Source organism: Lutra lutra, chromosome 15, assembly GCF_902655055.1.
Source record: "Lutra lutra chromosome 15, mLutLut1.2, whole genome shotgun sequence".
Taxonomy (NCBI): domain Eukaryota; kingdom Metazoa; phylum Chordata; class Mammalia; order Carnivora; family Mustelidae; genus Lutra; species Lutra lutra.
Window position 1 is genome coordinate 36,042,030 of NC_062292.1, and position 16,796 is coordinate 36,058,825.

Below are 16,796 nucleotides of genomic sequence, written 5' to 3' on the forward strand. Positions count from 1 at the left end.
TAACCATCCAATGCCTGTTTCAAACATACAACTGGGGCTACAAGTGGTGAGAATGCATTTTGTCTTACTACTGAAGATTCTGCAGCCTCTCTACCGATCCTTTGTTATCCATTGATGTTGGACCCCTTTGAAAAAGCCCACAAGAAGTGATCAGAGGTTTTGGATAATGACCTCATAGCCTTTATTTACTTGTCCTAATACACATGAAGGATATTGCTACAGCTGTGTTGATGTATGCACATCTTTCCTGAATGAGTCTCAGAATAAAGGGAAAACTTCCAACATCCAGAACATCTGGTTGATTTCCAATGAGCTCCACGAGTTGCTCCTCAGTAGAGGAACTGGCATAAGAAGACACAGCCAAACCATTTCAGTACCTCAGTGCTACTCAGTTTCAGTAGGGAGAATGTTGAGAGCATTTATCTTTATATGTATAGAATACTTGATACAATATATAGTCAATTCAATGAATTGAGTTTTGGTCTGCATCCTAGATCATACAGAAGACTGGCATACATCTATTCAAAGTACAAATATGAATAGGATGTTATGCATGGGAATACACCAAAAATCAGAGGACAAGATCTGTACTTTATTATTTTTGTTTTCTACTCACGTTCACAGACAGGAAACGTATTATTCCAGAATACTCTCATTCCTTCTGAGACACAGTGACTAGAAGATTGGCCACTTAATCGGTACCTTAAATAATAAGGGGTAGCAAATCATCACCAGAACAAATCAATTTTCAGCTGCATGGAATTAATCACTTCTCTCAAGTATGCAGTATTAATGGCCTCTATTGTTTTTTTGAATCATCTCTGGCTTAAGGAAAAAGTCAAAGATTGTGAATCAGCTCAGCTATGTCATGACTTCAGACCAAGTTAAATGAAACAAACAAAAAAATCCTAATGATAATATTCTCGTTTTGAATTCTCCCTTTTCTCTTTGGCATCTAAATGTTAAAATACTCTTTACCATTTAGAAAGAAAAAACCTCAGTTCCTACTGACAAAAACATCAAAGACCTTGTTACCTAAGATACACCACAAAGAACCCCCTCTTACTGAACCCTCATTTTTCTTCATAATAGGAGCCTTAATTTTTGACCCCAAATTTTGCTTTTTCATATGATGAAAGGGCAATTCCCAGGTCTCTCTGGCCATACACAATACATACAGTTGGACAAAAATCAATAGCATTTGCTAAATATTAGAATTATTAGTCATACAAGGTAAAGAAAATAAGAAGAAAAGTCATAAAGAGAAAAAAATTAGCTATCTTTAGAGATCATTGTTTGCAATGCTTAGCTATGAGTCTTAGGTCTCAGTTCAGGCCCTCTCCCCTCACACTCACCCCTTATCACAAACAAATGAAACCACTGCCCCAAGCTGGAGATTAGGAGAAGTCACCACATGGCCATTGAGAAGTTGGTTTGGAATGGCATCGCATGATTTTGCTAGGAAAAAGGAGACAAGGCTGGCACATGAGGAGTCAGGAAACAGTTGAGTTTCCTTAAGATGGAATAAAGCTTTAGGCACCTTCACATTCAGGGGCTGCATAGCTCCAGGCTCCCAAGGATGTACACTGGATAGGGTTAGTTCCAATGAGGGTATAGCCAGGGTCACAGCTGTAGGACACTTCCTGTCCAATTGGAAAGAATTCCTTATCCAAGATGTTATAACTACCATGGTTGATATGTGGAGGTGGTAGACACCCTGAGAAGAGAACAAGACCAGAGGTCTTTTATTTCTGAAATAAGAACTTTATCTTCCACAACATAAGCCAAGATGAGGTAGGCAGAGGTGGGATGAAGGTGGTTATGTCAACACTTCTAAGTGTAGGGCAGAGACTCCTTTGGCTGGGGTGGAGGTAAAATGGGACTAACGTGTTACTTTTTTAGATATGATGAACCATGAAACTCTCTGCTTTCCCTATCTTGATCTATGCTGGGAAACATGATACCCACTCATCAATTTCCATTCCATTTAACTAAAAAAGGTATTGGATATTTTCTCATTCATATTGTAGCCAAGGGAACCTAAATATTGTAATACATTTTCACCCTCAAAATGTACTTCTTTCTTCCTGTTGCCCCCAAACTAGGTTGATAACATTTCTTGAGTCTTGTGGGAGGGCCTCCCAATGTTGCCAGGTTTTTAGTAAATCAGACATTTCTTAATAAGAGTAGAATAGAGAGGGAGAATGGGGAAATGACCCAGTCTTAATTCTAGCCTTATTCCATAAAGGCCACATTTTTAAATATGAGAATGTATAAGGTCCACAATATTTTTAATCAAATTCTGACATCAGCCAATTTCCAATAGGATTGAGAGTTATTTTATCCTTGTTTAAATAAAACTGAATCAAATATACATTTTGGAAAAAAAAAAACCTCTCTTCATTGGTTTGCTCTTTCTTTCTTTCTTTCAAACGTCTTCTAATTTGCCCTACATTAATGCAGATCTGGTACTGTCCCAGAATATAGTAAATTTCCTACTTCTTCAAAATTTAGATATTACTTTCACAGTTTAGTTTAAAATTCTTTAATCAGCAGACCCAACTACCTATACTGTCTTTCTCCTCATCTTCTATTAAGTGCCATGTATCTATTTCTCTAAAAGTTTCCTTTTGCTTCTAGATCCTCAAAGTTTCAACACAACTCACCCTTAAAGCACTTTGGCAGTGGAGGATTCCATTTGCTGTTTGATTGGCACCATACTATGTTGCTGCCTTTCATGGTAAAGCCAGGCTTACACCTAAACATCACAGCATCATTTAAAGAAAATGAACGTCCAAATCCAGATTCCATAATTCCATTTTCAACTTCTGGAATTGGGCATTTGACTGGAAGAATACACTGAGGGGCAGGGCCACTCCAGATGCCAACTTGATTGTCTTTGCTGGTACAATATATTGACTTCTGACCCACAAGGTCAAACAGCTTTTTTCCATTTGGTCCAGTGTGGCACTTATAAGTCACCACCATTCCATAGAAAAAGTCCTCTCTACTGCTGCTGTAAAAGTCCCCATTGGAGATGGCTGGGGGTGGCCCACAAGGAATAGCTTTTGAGGGGTAGGTGGGAAAAAAGAGAAGGCATTTAAAGGTTATACCTTCTGGGAATTTTGTCTTCACTCTTGCAAACCAAACTTCAACTCAGCCAACAATTAACCCAGATTGTTGAAATTCTGTATCCTCATCTTAAAGATGATTCTAAATAGGAAGTATCAAGGTAGAAAGATTCACGGACTAGCCTGATGAAAAGTCAAGAAACTATGATCTGATCACCATTCCTCCCACCCCTCACCCCAAAGTACAGAAAAAACGGTTGTGGGAAACACCTAGGGTGACCAAACATTTTGGATAGAATAAAGATGGCAGTGTGTAATCTCATAACATATTTTAGATTTAAGCACTTGTTCACTATGACATAACTTATCATCAAAGAACAGTAGTCAAAGGAAAGTGTGGTGGGTTTGGGAGATGCAGTAGGAAAGAAACTACAGCTCTGTGCCCAGAACGATCCAAACCAAGTATAACTCTCCTGGGTGCTCATTTTGATGTGTAGATGCTCAGTTTCCCTCTAGAAGGGGACAAGAGGAGGTACATAGGATGCAATGAAGGAATCATCTTACTCACATTCACAAAAAGGCATGTCGTTATCCCAGGTTACAGTTTTGTCTGAGATAATACATGTAGCAGATGAAACACCAAAAAGTCGATATCTAAAGACAAAGAGATGAGTGATAACCTCCCAGCGAGATGGATATTTTAGGAAAGCTTAGTTCTTTTTCTACTGAAATGGCAAAGGATAGAATATCATGTATGACAAGTAAAAGATAGAATATCATGTATGACAAGTAAGGCCTCATACAAAAAATTCAATAATCTAAAGCCAAATGAAATTTGGCTCCTGGTCAGGAAGGTTAGAGACTTAAAATCAGAAGAATAGCCTAAATTTCTTTCTCATCTATAGAAGTGGATAATCTTAAAGAGTTATCTCTAGATCAGATCAGGATGGTGATTCTGTTTTTGCTTATCTATTTTTAAGGGTAGGTGGCAATTACGTGGATTTCTTTTGAAGAACTGACAGTTTCTTGTTGAAACCACCGTTCTAATACTCATGTATTCTGGAGATGTCTCCTGCCAACTCACCCTTGATCACAAGAAAATGTAATTGTTGACCCAAGCATGACACCCGTGGGTATGAGGACAGAGCCATGGAGGAGTTCTCCAGGACTTGTACATGATTTACCTATGATGGAGAACAAAACAAAACAGAATTTGGGACTGGAATTTGGAGGATGTTCTGTGTTTTAATATTAAAACCAACCTGATTGGACTTGCCAACTAGCCTATTTACACTTAACCAAAACCAATTTTGACATTTAAAAAACTTCTATCTTCCAAAGGATCAATCAACTTCAGAACACTATTTGTTTAAAGCATGCACTCTATATTTCTGAGCATGGATGCAAACATTATTAGGGTCAATCATAATTTACAATCTCTATTTCCCCTTTTTATAGTCTGTCAGTTGATGGCATCATTTACCAAGTCTGTGGCTTAAAAAAAACCCTCATTGTCATCACTTCCTTTCTATAACTAATCCTCTACCCACCACTCTTTATTCAAGTGGTAACCAAATTTTAGTGACTAGATTCCAGAAATCTCTCTCCAAACCAACTATTTAGTCATTGCTGAAATCTCTGGATCATTGACTAACCAAATTTACCTTTCTAACTTTTGGTCTCAGTTGGTCTAGTACATCTTCTATACCACTGCACATAATATATTTCAGAAGCACAAATGTGGCCACGCCTCTTCCTGCATTTAAAAATTTGCAGTGACTTAACCATTATTTATCGGAAGAAAAAATGCATGGCTCATTACAAATAAGCATCAGTCCACTTAATTAACTGCTGTTCCCCACCACACAACTTATACTCCAACCACACTGAATTACTAATTTTTCCAAAGATTCCCTGTTCTTTTGCACTTCTATGCTTTTGAATATGCTGTCTCCTCCAACCATAATGCCTAGATTTCCTTAATTCTCCAAGACAGCCTTGTTATTTATTTCTCTATGGTCTCATAGAACTTTATCTCTACAAATAAAATAAATTACGTCAGATACAGCATTTATTTAAAAGCCAGTATTCACCGTGGGTATAGGAGCTCCTCAAAGGCAGAGACTAACTAATTTTTGTGTATCCCCATCCCTATCATCTAGCCTAATACTTAACACCTAGTGGTTACTGAAAAATATTTCTTGAATTACATGGATAAGAATGAAGTGACACCAGTGTTCTTTGTATACTAACTTTTAATCTCACTCTCACACAGTATAGAGACCATAGAACGAATTTATGGATCTTCAAGTATTAACCAAAGTTCTTATGAATAAAAGAAACATGGAGAACCCAGGAGCCCCCTTAATTTAAGATGATTTGCTAATTTGCTGGTCTTTTATCTTGAACATGATAAATTAGCTCATAGAGATATGCTGATAAACCCAAAGATGCCTCTTTTACAGATTACTCACGTTTACAGAAATCCTGAGCATCTGACCACTTGGAGGTCTTTAGGCAGGTGATAGAGAATGACCTCTTGATATACCCAGGAAGGCATTCATATTCCCAAGACGTCCCAACAGCAAACTCAGACTGATCACTCTTAATTTTAGGCTTAGCAAAATGATACCTTGGCAGGAGCTTACACTGACCTAGAGACAAAGACCACAGGAATATCAAAACTAGGAGAGACTGAAACTTCTACTCTGCTTCTGTTTTGTCACAAATTACCCTGACAACTTTGAGCTTTAGAAAGTAAACCTTAGGGGCGCCTGGGTGGCTCAGTGGGTTAAGCCGCTGCCTTCGGCTCAGGTCATGATCTCAGGGTCCTGGGATCGAGTCCCACATGGGGCTCTCTGCTCGGCAGGAAGCCTGCTTCCCTCTCTCTCTCTGCCTGCCTCTCTGCCTACTTGTGATCTCTCTCTGTCAAATAAATAAATAAAATCTTTAAAAAAAAAAAAGAAAGTAAACCTTAAATGCAGCAGTATTTTCTGGGGCAAACAACGGATCTTGCAGTATGGGTACATATACAGAGGTAGAAGTTCAGAAGTTCCAAGACTTTTTAGGATAGACTTAGACAAAGAACTAGAGAAAATACTTTTTTATAAAATTCCATAAAGATTCTGGAGTTTTTCCATCTTCTTACAGGTTCATTACAAAAATCTAAAACCTTATAAATAAAAACCTTCCTGGGATAGCACAGGGAACTAGTACCTTAGAGACCCCTAAGCACCCACATGTATGATCCTCTAAAGTTATTTTAATGAATTCACATTACTCTGTTAATCATTAAATCTTTTGGTCCTAGCAAGATGAAAATATTTTCATTATTTTATTCCATTAATCTAGTAGAATCATATGTCCCCCTAAGAGAGCATAGTAAATACTTCTGATGGGTACTAGATAAAAGGAACTAGTCAATTTGAGACAGTTCCCTATGATTAATAATATTATTATTACTATTAATGAATCATATTATACTAGGAGATGAGTAAGAAACTGTAACACCCATATATTTGAGGATGTACCTGGAAAAGTCATTTTTTCTGGGCAAAGAGACCTTTGAATAGCAAATTTATAAATCTCTTTTTCAAACAAGTTTGAGACAGGGACAGGTGAAAGTCAAAGAATAAACATGAACTAAATGAACAACTACAACACAGAGCTCCCAAGGTTGCAGCCAGACTCAGTCTTCCTGTGGCCTGACACTTCTGTTGGAGAAGTCATGGACAGGACCCAAGAATAGCCATCACTGTTGGGACCCAGATATCACTGGTCTTCTTCTATTTCTCACCTCAAGTCCTTTGGTTTTCTTCATTAACCACTGCGAACATCTCCAAGTGCATACCTGTACAGAACAGCAAGACTATAGGGAAAGTAAAGGTTTGACCTCAAAGAAGACCAGTTTCATGACCCTGGCATTACTTGTGCCAATTCATCTTAGTTAAATGATTTAATCTATAATTACATAATGTGAATAAGGACAACACCAAGTTGTCCTTTAAATCTGTAATGGTGAGTAACAATGACGGGGACCAAGATGAAATGGAGACCTAAAAGCAGCAAGAGCAGAAGGGTACTTCATAATGTTATCTTCTGAGGTGACACGAGATGAGAATTATACTTTCTGGATGATAAATAATGGGAAAATCTGATCCCCAATAAGACTTGACACTCTCTCTTTGGGGGGGACAATAGTTTTTATTTGTAATGAATTGTCAAAAATCCAGGTCACAAGAATTTCCAACAGTCGTGTTCTCTTCCATATCAGAGAAAAGGAGGTTAGTCCATGAGCCATTAAGAAATAAAATTTTTCTTAAGGGTCACTGCACCCTCTTCACATCATTCTATAATCAAAAGGAAAAATTAGAGTAGATCCTGACTGTGTCTAAAATAGAAGACAGTGGTAAGACATTAACATGTGCATTTTTCAAACCATGTTAAAAATTGATGAAGTAAAGCAGTTTCTGGAGAACCAGGATGCATTTAACTCTATTTGGGGTTCAAGAGGCTTTACTTGGAATGGCTTAGAAATCCATTTGAAATGAATGAAGAATATATAAGGTAATAAAAATAAAACTGAAAGGTCAGAAAGCAGATAGGAGAAAAATTATGATTGAGAATGAGAAGTATAATCAAATGCCTTACCACTGGGTTTCCTGGCTATTTGATCATTTTTTGAATGACGGTTACACATTTTAACCAAGGTACTGTCCCAAACACAGGAGTATACTGTGAACATTAGAAACAATGTTTCTACCCTCATGGAATTTATATTCCTATAGTGGGAGACAAGGGACAGATAAATACCAATAAATATTATGTAAAGGAAATAACCAGAGTGATGTGTCAAAATCAGGGGGGAGGGAAACATATGACTTCAGCTATTATGGTTGAGGAAGGCCTATGAAGAGGAGACATTTGAGTTGTGACTGAAGGACAGCCAACCAGGTACAGCACTAAGTAAAACATTTTAGGCAGAAGCCTAACAGCAGGGATGGGTTTTCTATGCTTTAGGGATAGACAGAAATCAAGTATGGCTGGAATGTAGTGATCATACCAATGGAGTGGTGGGAGATCAAGTTAGAAAGCTAGCAGGAGGGATCATATTAGATTTATTAGGCCACACTAAGAAGTCTAAGTGGAAAAGTCACATGGCCTGATTTACCTTTTAAAAAGAATAGTCTGGCAAGTGAGTGAAGAATGCTCTGGATTTTTTTTTTTAGAAGTAGAAAGTGCAAGTCTGGAGACTATTATAACAGTTCAGACAAAAATGAGGCTTGGACCAAATGCAGACAGTGAGAAGTGGATGAGTTTGGAATACATTTTAGAAGCAGAAACTTGGGGTGCCTGGATGGCTCAATGGGTTAAAGCCTCTGCCTTCAGCTCAGGTTATGATCCTAGCATCTAGGAATCGAGCTCTGCATCTGGGATCGAGCTCTGCATTGGGTTCTCTGCTCAGCAGGGAGCCTGCTTCCCCCCCTCTCTCTGCCTTCTTCTCTGTCTACTTGTGATCTCTGTCAAATATATAACTAAAAAAAAAATCTTTAGAAGTAGAAAATTTTTGTTGTATTGCGGGGGGGATAAGAAAATGGCAGGATTTAGTAACATCTTCTAAGTTACTTATGGTGACTTGAGCTACTTGACTGATGGTAATACCATGTCCTAAAGATGGAAAAGCACCAGTGTGTGTGTGTGTGTGTGTGTGTGTGTGTGTGTATTGGGGTGTGTGCAGAACTGGTTCCATGTTAGAGTTGGTATATTTAACACACTTATTGGGCCCCCACATGGACATGCATGAGGGCAGTTGGATGTACAAATTTTCCACTCAGTAGGGAGTTCAAGACTACAGATAATAAATGAGTCATCAACATATAAACAGTATTTAAAACCATGAGACTGGATGAGATCTCTTAGGAAGAAGGTATGGAGAAAAGCAGAAGAGGCCCAGGGTTGAGCGCCAAGACCTTACAACATTTCAGATAGGGCAAAAGAGGCCAAGAGTAATCAGAGAATTACAGAGAAAAAAAAAAAAAAAACAGAGGAGAGTGGAAGTCAAATAACAGGAAGCCCTGTTTTGGATGATGAGAATGAAAATGGTGTTAAGAGAAAGGAAGTAATAAGCTTTTGCCAAAAGACTGAGAAGATAAGGAGAGAAAAAATGACCATTGGATTCGCCAGCATGAAGGCCAGTAGTAACCTTGCTGATAGTAGCTTTAGGAGAATGTGGGGGAGAAGAGCCTGTCTGAGGTGGGTAAAGGAGATAAAGAAATGTGAGCAAGCAGTGAATGAGAAGTTTTGAGAAGAGGGATGAGAAGGAAGAGAAGGGGTCATGAGAAGTCCCCTGACCTGGTCCCATAAAGGATACACTGGAGCATATTTAACTGCTGGTAGGGATGATCCAAGAGAGAGATACAAATGGGTGACAGAAGATGGGATATTTGCAGAAGTCAAGTCCTTGCACAGGCAAGACAGGATGGACTGCAACCATAATTCAGAAGGAGTTGACTGTTGTTGGGAGGAAATATATATTTTTCCATTGTTACAGAACCCCTCATTATGTGCTAGTATTGAGGGATTCATCAGGCAAGAAGTCAGATAAAGACCTTGCTCTCATGAACTTGTATTCCAATGAGAGAACAAACAACAAAGTAAAAAAAATGAACAAGAAGGTCTCATATAATGATAGGTTCTCTGTGGAAAATAGAACACGGTTGTGTGATAGAGTGTGACCAAGGTTCAGACTACTTCCGATGAATCAGAGAAGGGTGGGCAGGGGAGGTGAGACCTGAATGTCAAGGAGACAGGCGAGAGACGGTATGTAGAAAGGGCAATTCAACAAACGGAACCCTTAGTCTAAACAAATATGAGTGTGTTCACGGAACAGCAAGAAGACCAATGTGGCTGGAGCAGAGGGAGTAAGGGAGGAGAACAAAATTTCAGAGAGAGACAGAGACCTATAGTCACGGTTAAAGAGCATGGAATTTGTTCCAATGTGATGGGAAGCTGTTGGCAGGTTTTAAGCAGGGGAGAGAGAGGATCTGATCTCAGATGAAGGTAGATAACTGGTAAATAAGGGAATTCCTATTTAATGATTTTGTTTTCTTAGGGTAGGATGACATCAGTCTAGGCAAGAGTGAAATTTAAGAATGCAGGAAATTAGAATTGGTTTATGCAAATAAACAAAAGGAGAAAAGTGGGAAAACTCTCTAAGAAGAAAATTTGCTTCCTATATGACTTTGCTCATAGCTGTGTACCCTATAGACAGTTGCTTCAGAATCTTCCAGAGTACTTTTAAACTCAGTTTCCCGGGCCACACCCCAAAGGAGGGAATCTCTGAAGCATGAGACAGAACCCAGGAACTTGGTGCTTTTTAAAAGGCATCTCAATTTCTCAAAAAATTAAAAATAGAACCACCACATAATCCAGCAATTCCACCTCTGGGAATATATTGAAAGGAAATGAAAACACTAACTCAAAAAGAGATCTGTACACACATGTTCTTTGCAGCATTATTTACAGGACGTGGAAACCACCTTAGTGTTCATCAATGGATGAAAGGATAAAGAAGTTGTGGTATGTATGTGTATAATAGAATATTATTCAGCCATTAAAAATGACAACATGGATATACCTCGAAGGCACTATGATAAGTGAAATAAGTCACACAGAAAGACAAATACTGTACGATCTCACTCATATGTGGTATCTAGAAACAAACAACAATCAAACAAACCGAACACCCAGAACCACACCAAATTCATAAAGAAAGAGATCAGTTTGTGACTACTGGAGGTGTGATGGTGGGAGGGCAAATTGTAGGAAGGTGATCAAAAGGTACAAATTTCTAGTTATAAGATAAACAAGCACAAGGATATGATGTTCATCATGAAGACTAGAGCAAATATTGCTGTATGATATGGAGGGAAGTTGAGAATAGATTCGCAGGATTCTCACCACAAGGAGAATTTTTTCTTTTCTTCTTATTGCATCTAAATGAGAGGACACAGGTTAACCAAACCTACTGGGGTGACCATTTCACCATATATGTAAATGAAATCATCGCGGGTATACACCTTAAACTTACACAGCAATATGTCAATTATTCCTCAATAAAACTAGAAAAATAAATACATTTTGTAAAAGGTACTTCAAGAGTTAGTTAAGCATCCTTCAAGTCAGGAACTGGCCCAGAGTCCAGGGATAGTCTAGGGAGGGTATATAGTAGAAGCAAAAGTCAGGAGGGGTGTGTGGACAAAGCATGAGCAAAGGACCATGGGGGATAGTCAGGCAAGAAGATGAACAGTGCATTCATGATTAGAAACAGTGGAGAGTTGCGGGGGGCATGTTTAGATGGGATCCAACTACAAAAAGCTTGAAAGGCTGAAGACTTAGTTTTTTCTTTTTTTAAATCCCACAGGCAGTAGGAAGTAAAGGAGTAGTATAATGAAAAAGTATATTTTAAACTTTTGGTTTTCACCATTGGCAAGTTGAAGGCTGGTATCAAGAGTGACACAGGTAATCATAATACTTACAATTAGAATATTGGTGTAAGAATGCTAAGACAAATGACAGAAGCTATGTGACAGCTAATGTGCTGGAACAATTGACAGGTAGACCTGATCGTTAAGTGTCTTGAAGTTCAGTGACCAGAGGGCAGCTCACACTGGTATTGAGAGGGGATGAAGAACTGGGCAGGGCTGGTGATTTTTAACTGATAATATCCAGTAGGAACGGAGTACTGATGAGAAGCCAGGTCTGGAACTGTGCCATGCAGATGGGTTAGGGAAAGTTGTGAACATAACGCTTTTTCAAAGGAAGTTAACACATAGGAGAGAGAGAGAGAAAGAAACTAGTCTGGGGAAATGTTCAACTAATAGGGCCAAGAGAAATTTGGAGGCAGGGAGCAGACAATTTGCTTCTATTGAAATAGAACTAATGTATCTCTACAATTAAACAGCTGGGGTGATTATACTTAAATGTGGGCTGCAGAGAAGTGGGTCTTCTCTGCAGCCCGCAGAGTCTTAGGACTGATACTTAGTAGTCACAAGTAACACCCAACTTTCATTTGCCTAATTTTATGTCATATTCAAGGCAGCTCAGGAAGGTGGTAGTGCAGTTTACCACTAGCTTCATTTTACAGAAGAAGAAACTGAAGTTCAGGGAGCTATAAGACTTGCCAAAAGTCACCCAGTTATTGAGGTCTGCAGAGACCTTAACTAGGAATTCGCTGTATTCTGGAGATAATTAGAAAGTCAGATCCACATGTAGCCAAGAGACTCTAATCTTAACAAACTACTATACTTCTGTAAAATTAAGTCACTTGGGGAGGTAGGGAGGGGTGTTAATAAAGCTAGATTTGTGCGCACACCTGCAGGTTGAATGAGACCTTCTGGGGCCCTTACCATTAAAGGGATAAGTAATACGAAGATGACTAGTTTTGATTCACATTACCAACTTTTCTCAATAGCTGCAGGTGTTTCTCATTTAGAATCTCTTTACCAGCAACACATCAAAGTTCAGAAACCATGAAAACCCCGCGTCGGAACCAGACATTATTCTTACTGGGGAAGGCAGCGGGAGGTCTTTCACACATCACCGGTAGGTTCTGGTTACTTGGCCAGCGTTAGCGCTTACAGACCTCAGGCAGAGAGCGGTGAGCATCTGCTGGGTCCCGGGAGCCGAGAGCCCATGCAGAGCAGAGCGAGTGGCCCCAGCCCCAGAAGGAGCGACCAGGAGATCCTGGGGGTCCCCCAAAGCGAGCGGAAGGCTGTCAAGCATCCAGCACTGATAGGACCTTCTCGCTTATTCACTCTGCTTTGCACCGCCGCAGAGAGGCCGTCCCTGCCCCAGACGTGTCCCTACCTCCCCCTCCCAGCTCACCGAGAACCCCTGGTGCGATGACAGCCAAGAAAACGCAGAGCAGGCCCGCAGCGCCCATGCCCCGGCGGCAGCCCCAGCGGCGGGATGCGTTGCGAGACACTCGAGCCTCGGGCAGCTCCGGGAGAGGAGGGCTGAAGCAAGAGACAGCTGAAAGCCAGGGCACGGGGACCCTTAAATAGAATCTGGCACCACGTGCTAGCTTTGCGCGCACACCTGCAGGTTGCCTGGGGCCGGACGCCAGCGCGTGTTAGATCGGCCCGGCCCGGGCTCTGGGGTGCCGGCGGGAGGGGGCGAAGGGGCCAGGGGCAGGGGGGCGGAGCGACTGCGACCCGGTCTTTGGCACTGGGTGTAGCCCTCAGCGCTGTGGCTTTCCAACTTTTTTTTTTTTTCTTTTTTTTTAACCGCACAATATCCTGCATCCACTTTTGTCTCTCTGGAGAAATGAAACAAGTTTCACAAAATAGTACTCACTCTTGCTAATCTATAATGCCCTCTCCTATTGTTCTATTCAATTCTATACTATGCTATGCCATGCCATGCCATGCCATGCCATTCCAAAATTCTGGTTTGAATCCAATAAATTCATTTCAAAAGCTATTAATGCTTCAAATCCTCCGTTTAAAGAAACAGTTTACTTAGAAAGGAAATTTATAAATAGCAGCCACCTCTCCTCTTATGCCCTTTTTATTTTGAGGCAATTTCTACAGAATATTTCGAGAATGGTGCAAAGAATTCCCATATATCCATCATCCAGATTACCCAATGTTAACATTTCGCTATATTTCCTTTATCATTCTCTCTCTCTTTACATAGACAGAGAAAGATAGCTTTAGGTGTAATTACCTATACAGAGAGAGATCTAGATATATACACATATACATATATATGATTATATAATTATAATTATATAATTGTTACTTTGGGACTGAGATAAGATAGAGGCATGATACTCCTCTAAATTCTTGGTACATTTCTTAAAAACAAGGACATTCTCTTGCATAACTACAGTACAATGAACAAAAACAGGAAACACTGAAATATTATCTAAGTGACAGGTTATATTCACATATTTGGAATCATCTCAATAGTCTTTATTATTGCAATCTCTCTCTCTCACGCTTTCATTTTTCTGGTCCAGGATCATTCAAGGATCACACACTACATTTGATTATTATGTCTTTTCTTCCTCATTTACCTGGAAAAGATCCTGGTCTTCTTTATGTTTTTCATGACCTTGACATTTTGGAAGTCTACGGCCATACCACCCTGAACGCGCCCGATCTCGTCTGATCTCGGAAGCTAAGCAGGGTCTGGCCTGGTTAGTACTTGGATGGGAGACATTTTGGAAGAGTACGCAGCAAGTGTTTTTATAGAATGACTTTTAAATTAGTTATCTCTTGCATAGTAACAAATTACCCTAAACTTATTGATTTAAAGCAAGAATAAGTATTCATTATCTCACACAGTTTCTGTGTGTCAGGAACTCAAGAGCAGCTTAGCTAGGGGGTTCTGGTTTGGGCTTTCTTGAGGTTGCATTCCAAGCATCAGCCAGAAGTGCAGTTATCTGAAGGCTAGATTGGGACCGGAGGATCTCCACCCAAGAGGGCTCAGTCATGGCTGTTGGCTGCGGCACTCATAGCCCCAAAATGTAGACCTCATCATAAGACTATTTGAGTCTCCTGGTGACATGGCAGCTGGCATTTCCCAGAAAAAGAGAGAAAGGCAGAAGCCACAATGTCTTTAATAATCTATTCTCCGAAGTCACACTATGTTATTTTTACAATATCCTATTGGATACTGTGATGGTTAATTTTATGTGTCAACTTGACTGGGCTGTAGGATGCTCAGATATATAGTCAAACACTATTCCGAATCTTTCTATATGGGTGTTCTGGATGAAATTAACATTTTTTAGAGCAGTAACTGATATATTTATTTTTATTCTTCCCATTTTATTTTTTCCCCAGTTTTACTGAGATATAATTGACAGTTAAGGTATATAACATAATGATTTGCTAATGATTACCCTGGTTAACTACCATCCCCTATATAGTTATGACTTTTTTCTTATGATAAGAACTTCTAAGATCTATTCTTTTAGACACTTTTTAATACACAATACAGTATTGTTAACTATAGTCACTATGCTGTACATTATATCCCCAGAATTTATCTTCTAACAGGAAGTTTGTGCCTTTTGATCATCTTCACCCATTTTCTGCACTTCCTACCTTTGCCACCTCCGGCAATCACTAGTCTGTTCTCTGTTTCTACAGGTCAATTTTTTTAGATTTCACATATAAGTGAGATCACATAGGATTTGTCTTTCTCTGTATGACTTACTTCACTTAACATAATGCCCTCAAGGTCTATCTATGTTGTTACGAGTGGCAAGATTGTATTCTTTTATACGGCTGAGTAATATAATACATATACTGGAATATTCCAATATATTGGAGTAATATTCATATAGATGTAGTATTCATATATATTTGCATATATGTATATGTATCTATATATCTATATCCTCTTTTTTTTAAGATTTTATTTATTTATTTGACAGAGAGAGATCACAAGTAGGCAGAGAGGCAGGCAGAGAGAGAGAGAGGGAAGCAGGCTCCCTGCTGAGCAGAGAGCCCGATGCGGGACTCGATTCCAGGACCCTGAGATCATGACCTGAGTCCAAAGCAGCGGCTTAACCCACTGAGCCACCCAGGCGCCCTATATCCTCTTTTTTAAAGATTTTATTTTTTTATTTGACAGAGAAAGAGAGAGCACAAACGGGGCAGTGGCAGGCATAGGGAGAGGGAGAAGCAGGCTCTCTGCAGAGCAGGGGAAGCCCGAATGTGGGACTCCATCCCAGGACCCCAGGATCATGACCTGAGCCGAAGCTGGTTGCTTAACCAATGGAGCCACCCAGGCGCCCTCTCCCTCTCCTTTTGCCTCGCTCCCAACACGTGCTCTCTCTCTAAATAAATAAATAAATAACATTTATATATATTTATAGTATTTCTGGGAATTTTCAGTTTGTTCTCTATAGTTAAGAGTCTCTTTCTTGGTTTGCCTCTCTCTTTCTCTTTTTCCCCTTTGCTCATTTGTTTTGTTTCTCAAATTCCACACATGAGTGAAGACATATAATATTTGTCTTTCTCCAGCTGACTTATTTTGCTTAGCATAATACTCTTTAGCCCATCCTTTTTTATTTTTTAATTTTTGCAAAAAGAATTTGCAAAACTTTAAAATTTTGCCTTACCATAACTCCAAATGTCAGAATTATGTAAAAAGGTATGATAGAGAAATGTCACTTCTATCACTTCTACTCTCACCCTTTTCCTTTCAAATCCATTTCCATAGTTTCCGGCTTATGTGTCTTCTTCAACTTTGCCCAAATAAGACACATGTACATCTTCTTATTTATTTTTCCTTATTACATAAAAAGAAAGCATGCTCTGGGTCCTTATTTGCACCTTGCTTTTTTTTTTTTAACTTAATAGATATGCTGGAATTCACCCCATATAAGCTCAGAGATATTCCTCCTTTATTTACAGCTTATAGTGTCTCATTATGTGGATCTACAATAATATATTTAACCATTTTCCTATATATGGGCATATAAGTTGTACTTAATATTTCACAATTCTATGCAGTGATGTAAGGAATAACTTTGTGCATAATTATTTTTAAGTGTTGAAAGTATATCTTCAGTGCAAATTCTTAAAAGTAGGATTCTTGATTTAAAAGGAAAATACATATTTAGTTTTGTTATATATTACCAAGTTCCCTCACTAAGAGTTATATCAATTTCCACTCCTACCTAGAATATATGAGAGCATCTCTTTT

The 16,796-nt window shown here is 39.2% G+C and overlaps 1 protein-coding gene across 1 annotated transcript in view; it reads right to left on the reverse strand.

Moving 5' to 3' along the window:
* CR1 (complement C3b/C4b receptor 1 (Knops blood group)) overlaps positions 1 to 13,138 on the reverse strand; it is a 193,589-nt gene extending 180,451 nt beyond the window's left edge. Inside the window, 8 exon segments of the mRNA XM_047705076.1 lie at positions 617 to 702; positions 1,356 to 1,458; positions 1,541 to 1,717; positions 2,667 to 3,065; positions 3,640 to 3,725; positions 4,156 to 4,255; positions 5,546 to 5,725; positions 12,957 to 13,138. Coding sequence (XP_047561032.1) covers positions 617 to 702; positions 1,356 to 1,458; positions 1,541 to 1,717; positions 2,667 to 3,065; positions 3,640 to 3,725; positions 4,156 to 4,255; positions 5,546 to 5,725; positions 12,957 to 13,014 — 1,189 coding nt within the window. The 5' untranslated portion in view covers positions 13,015 to 13,138.
* Positions 13,139 to 16,796: the final 3,658 nt, after the last annotated feature.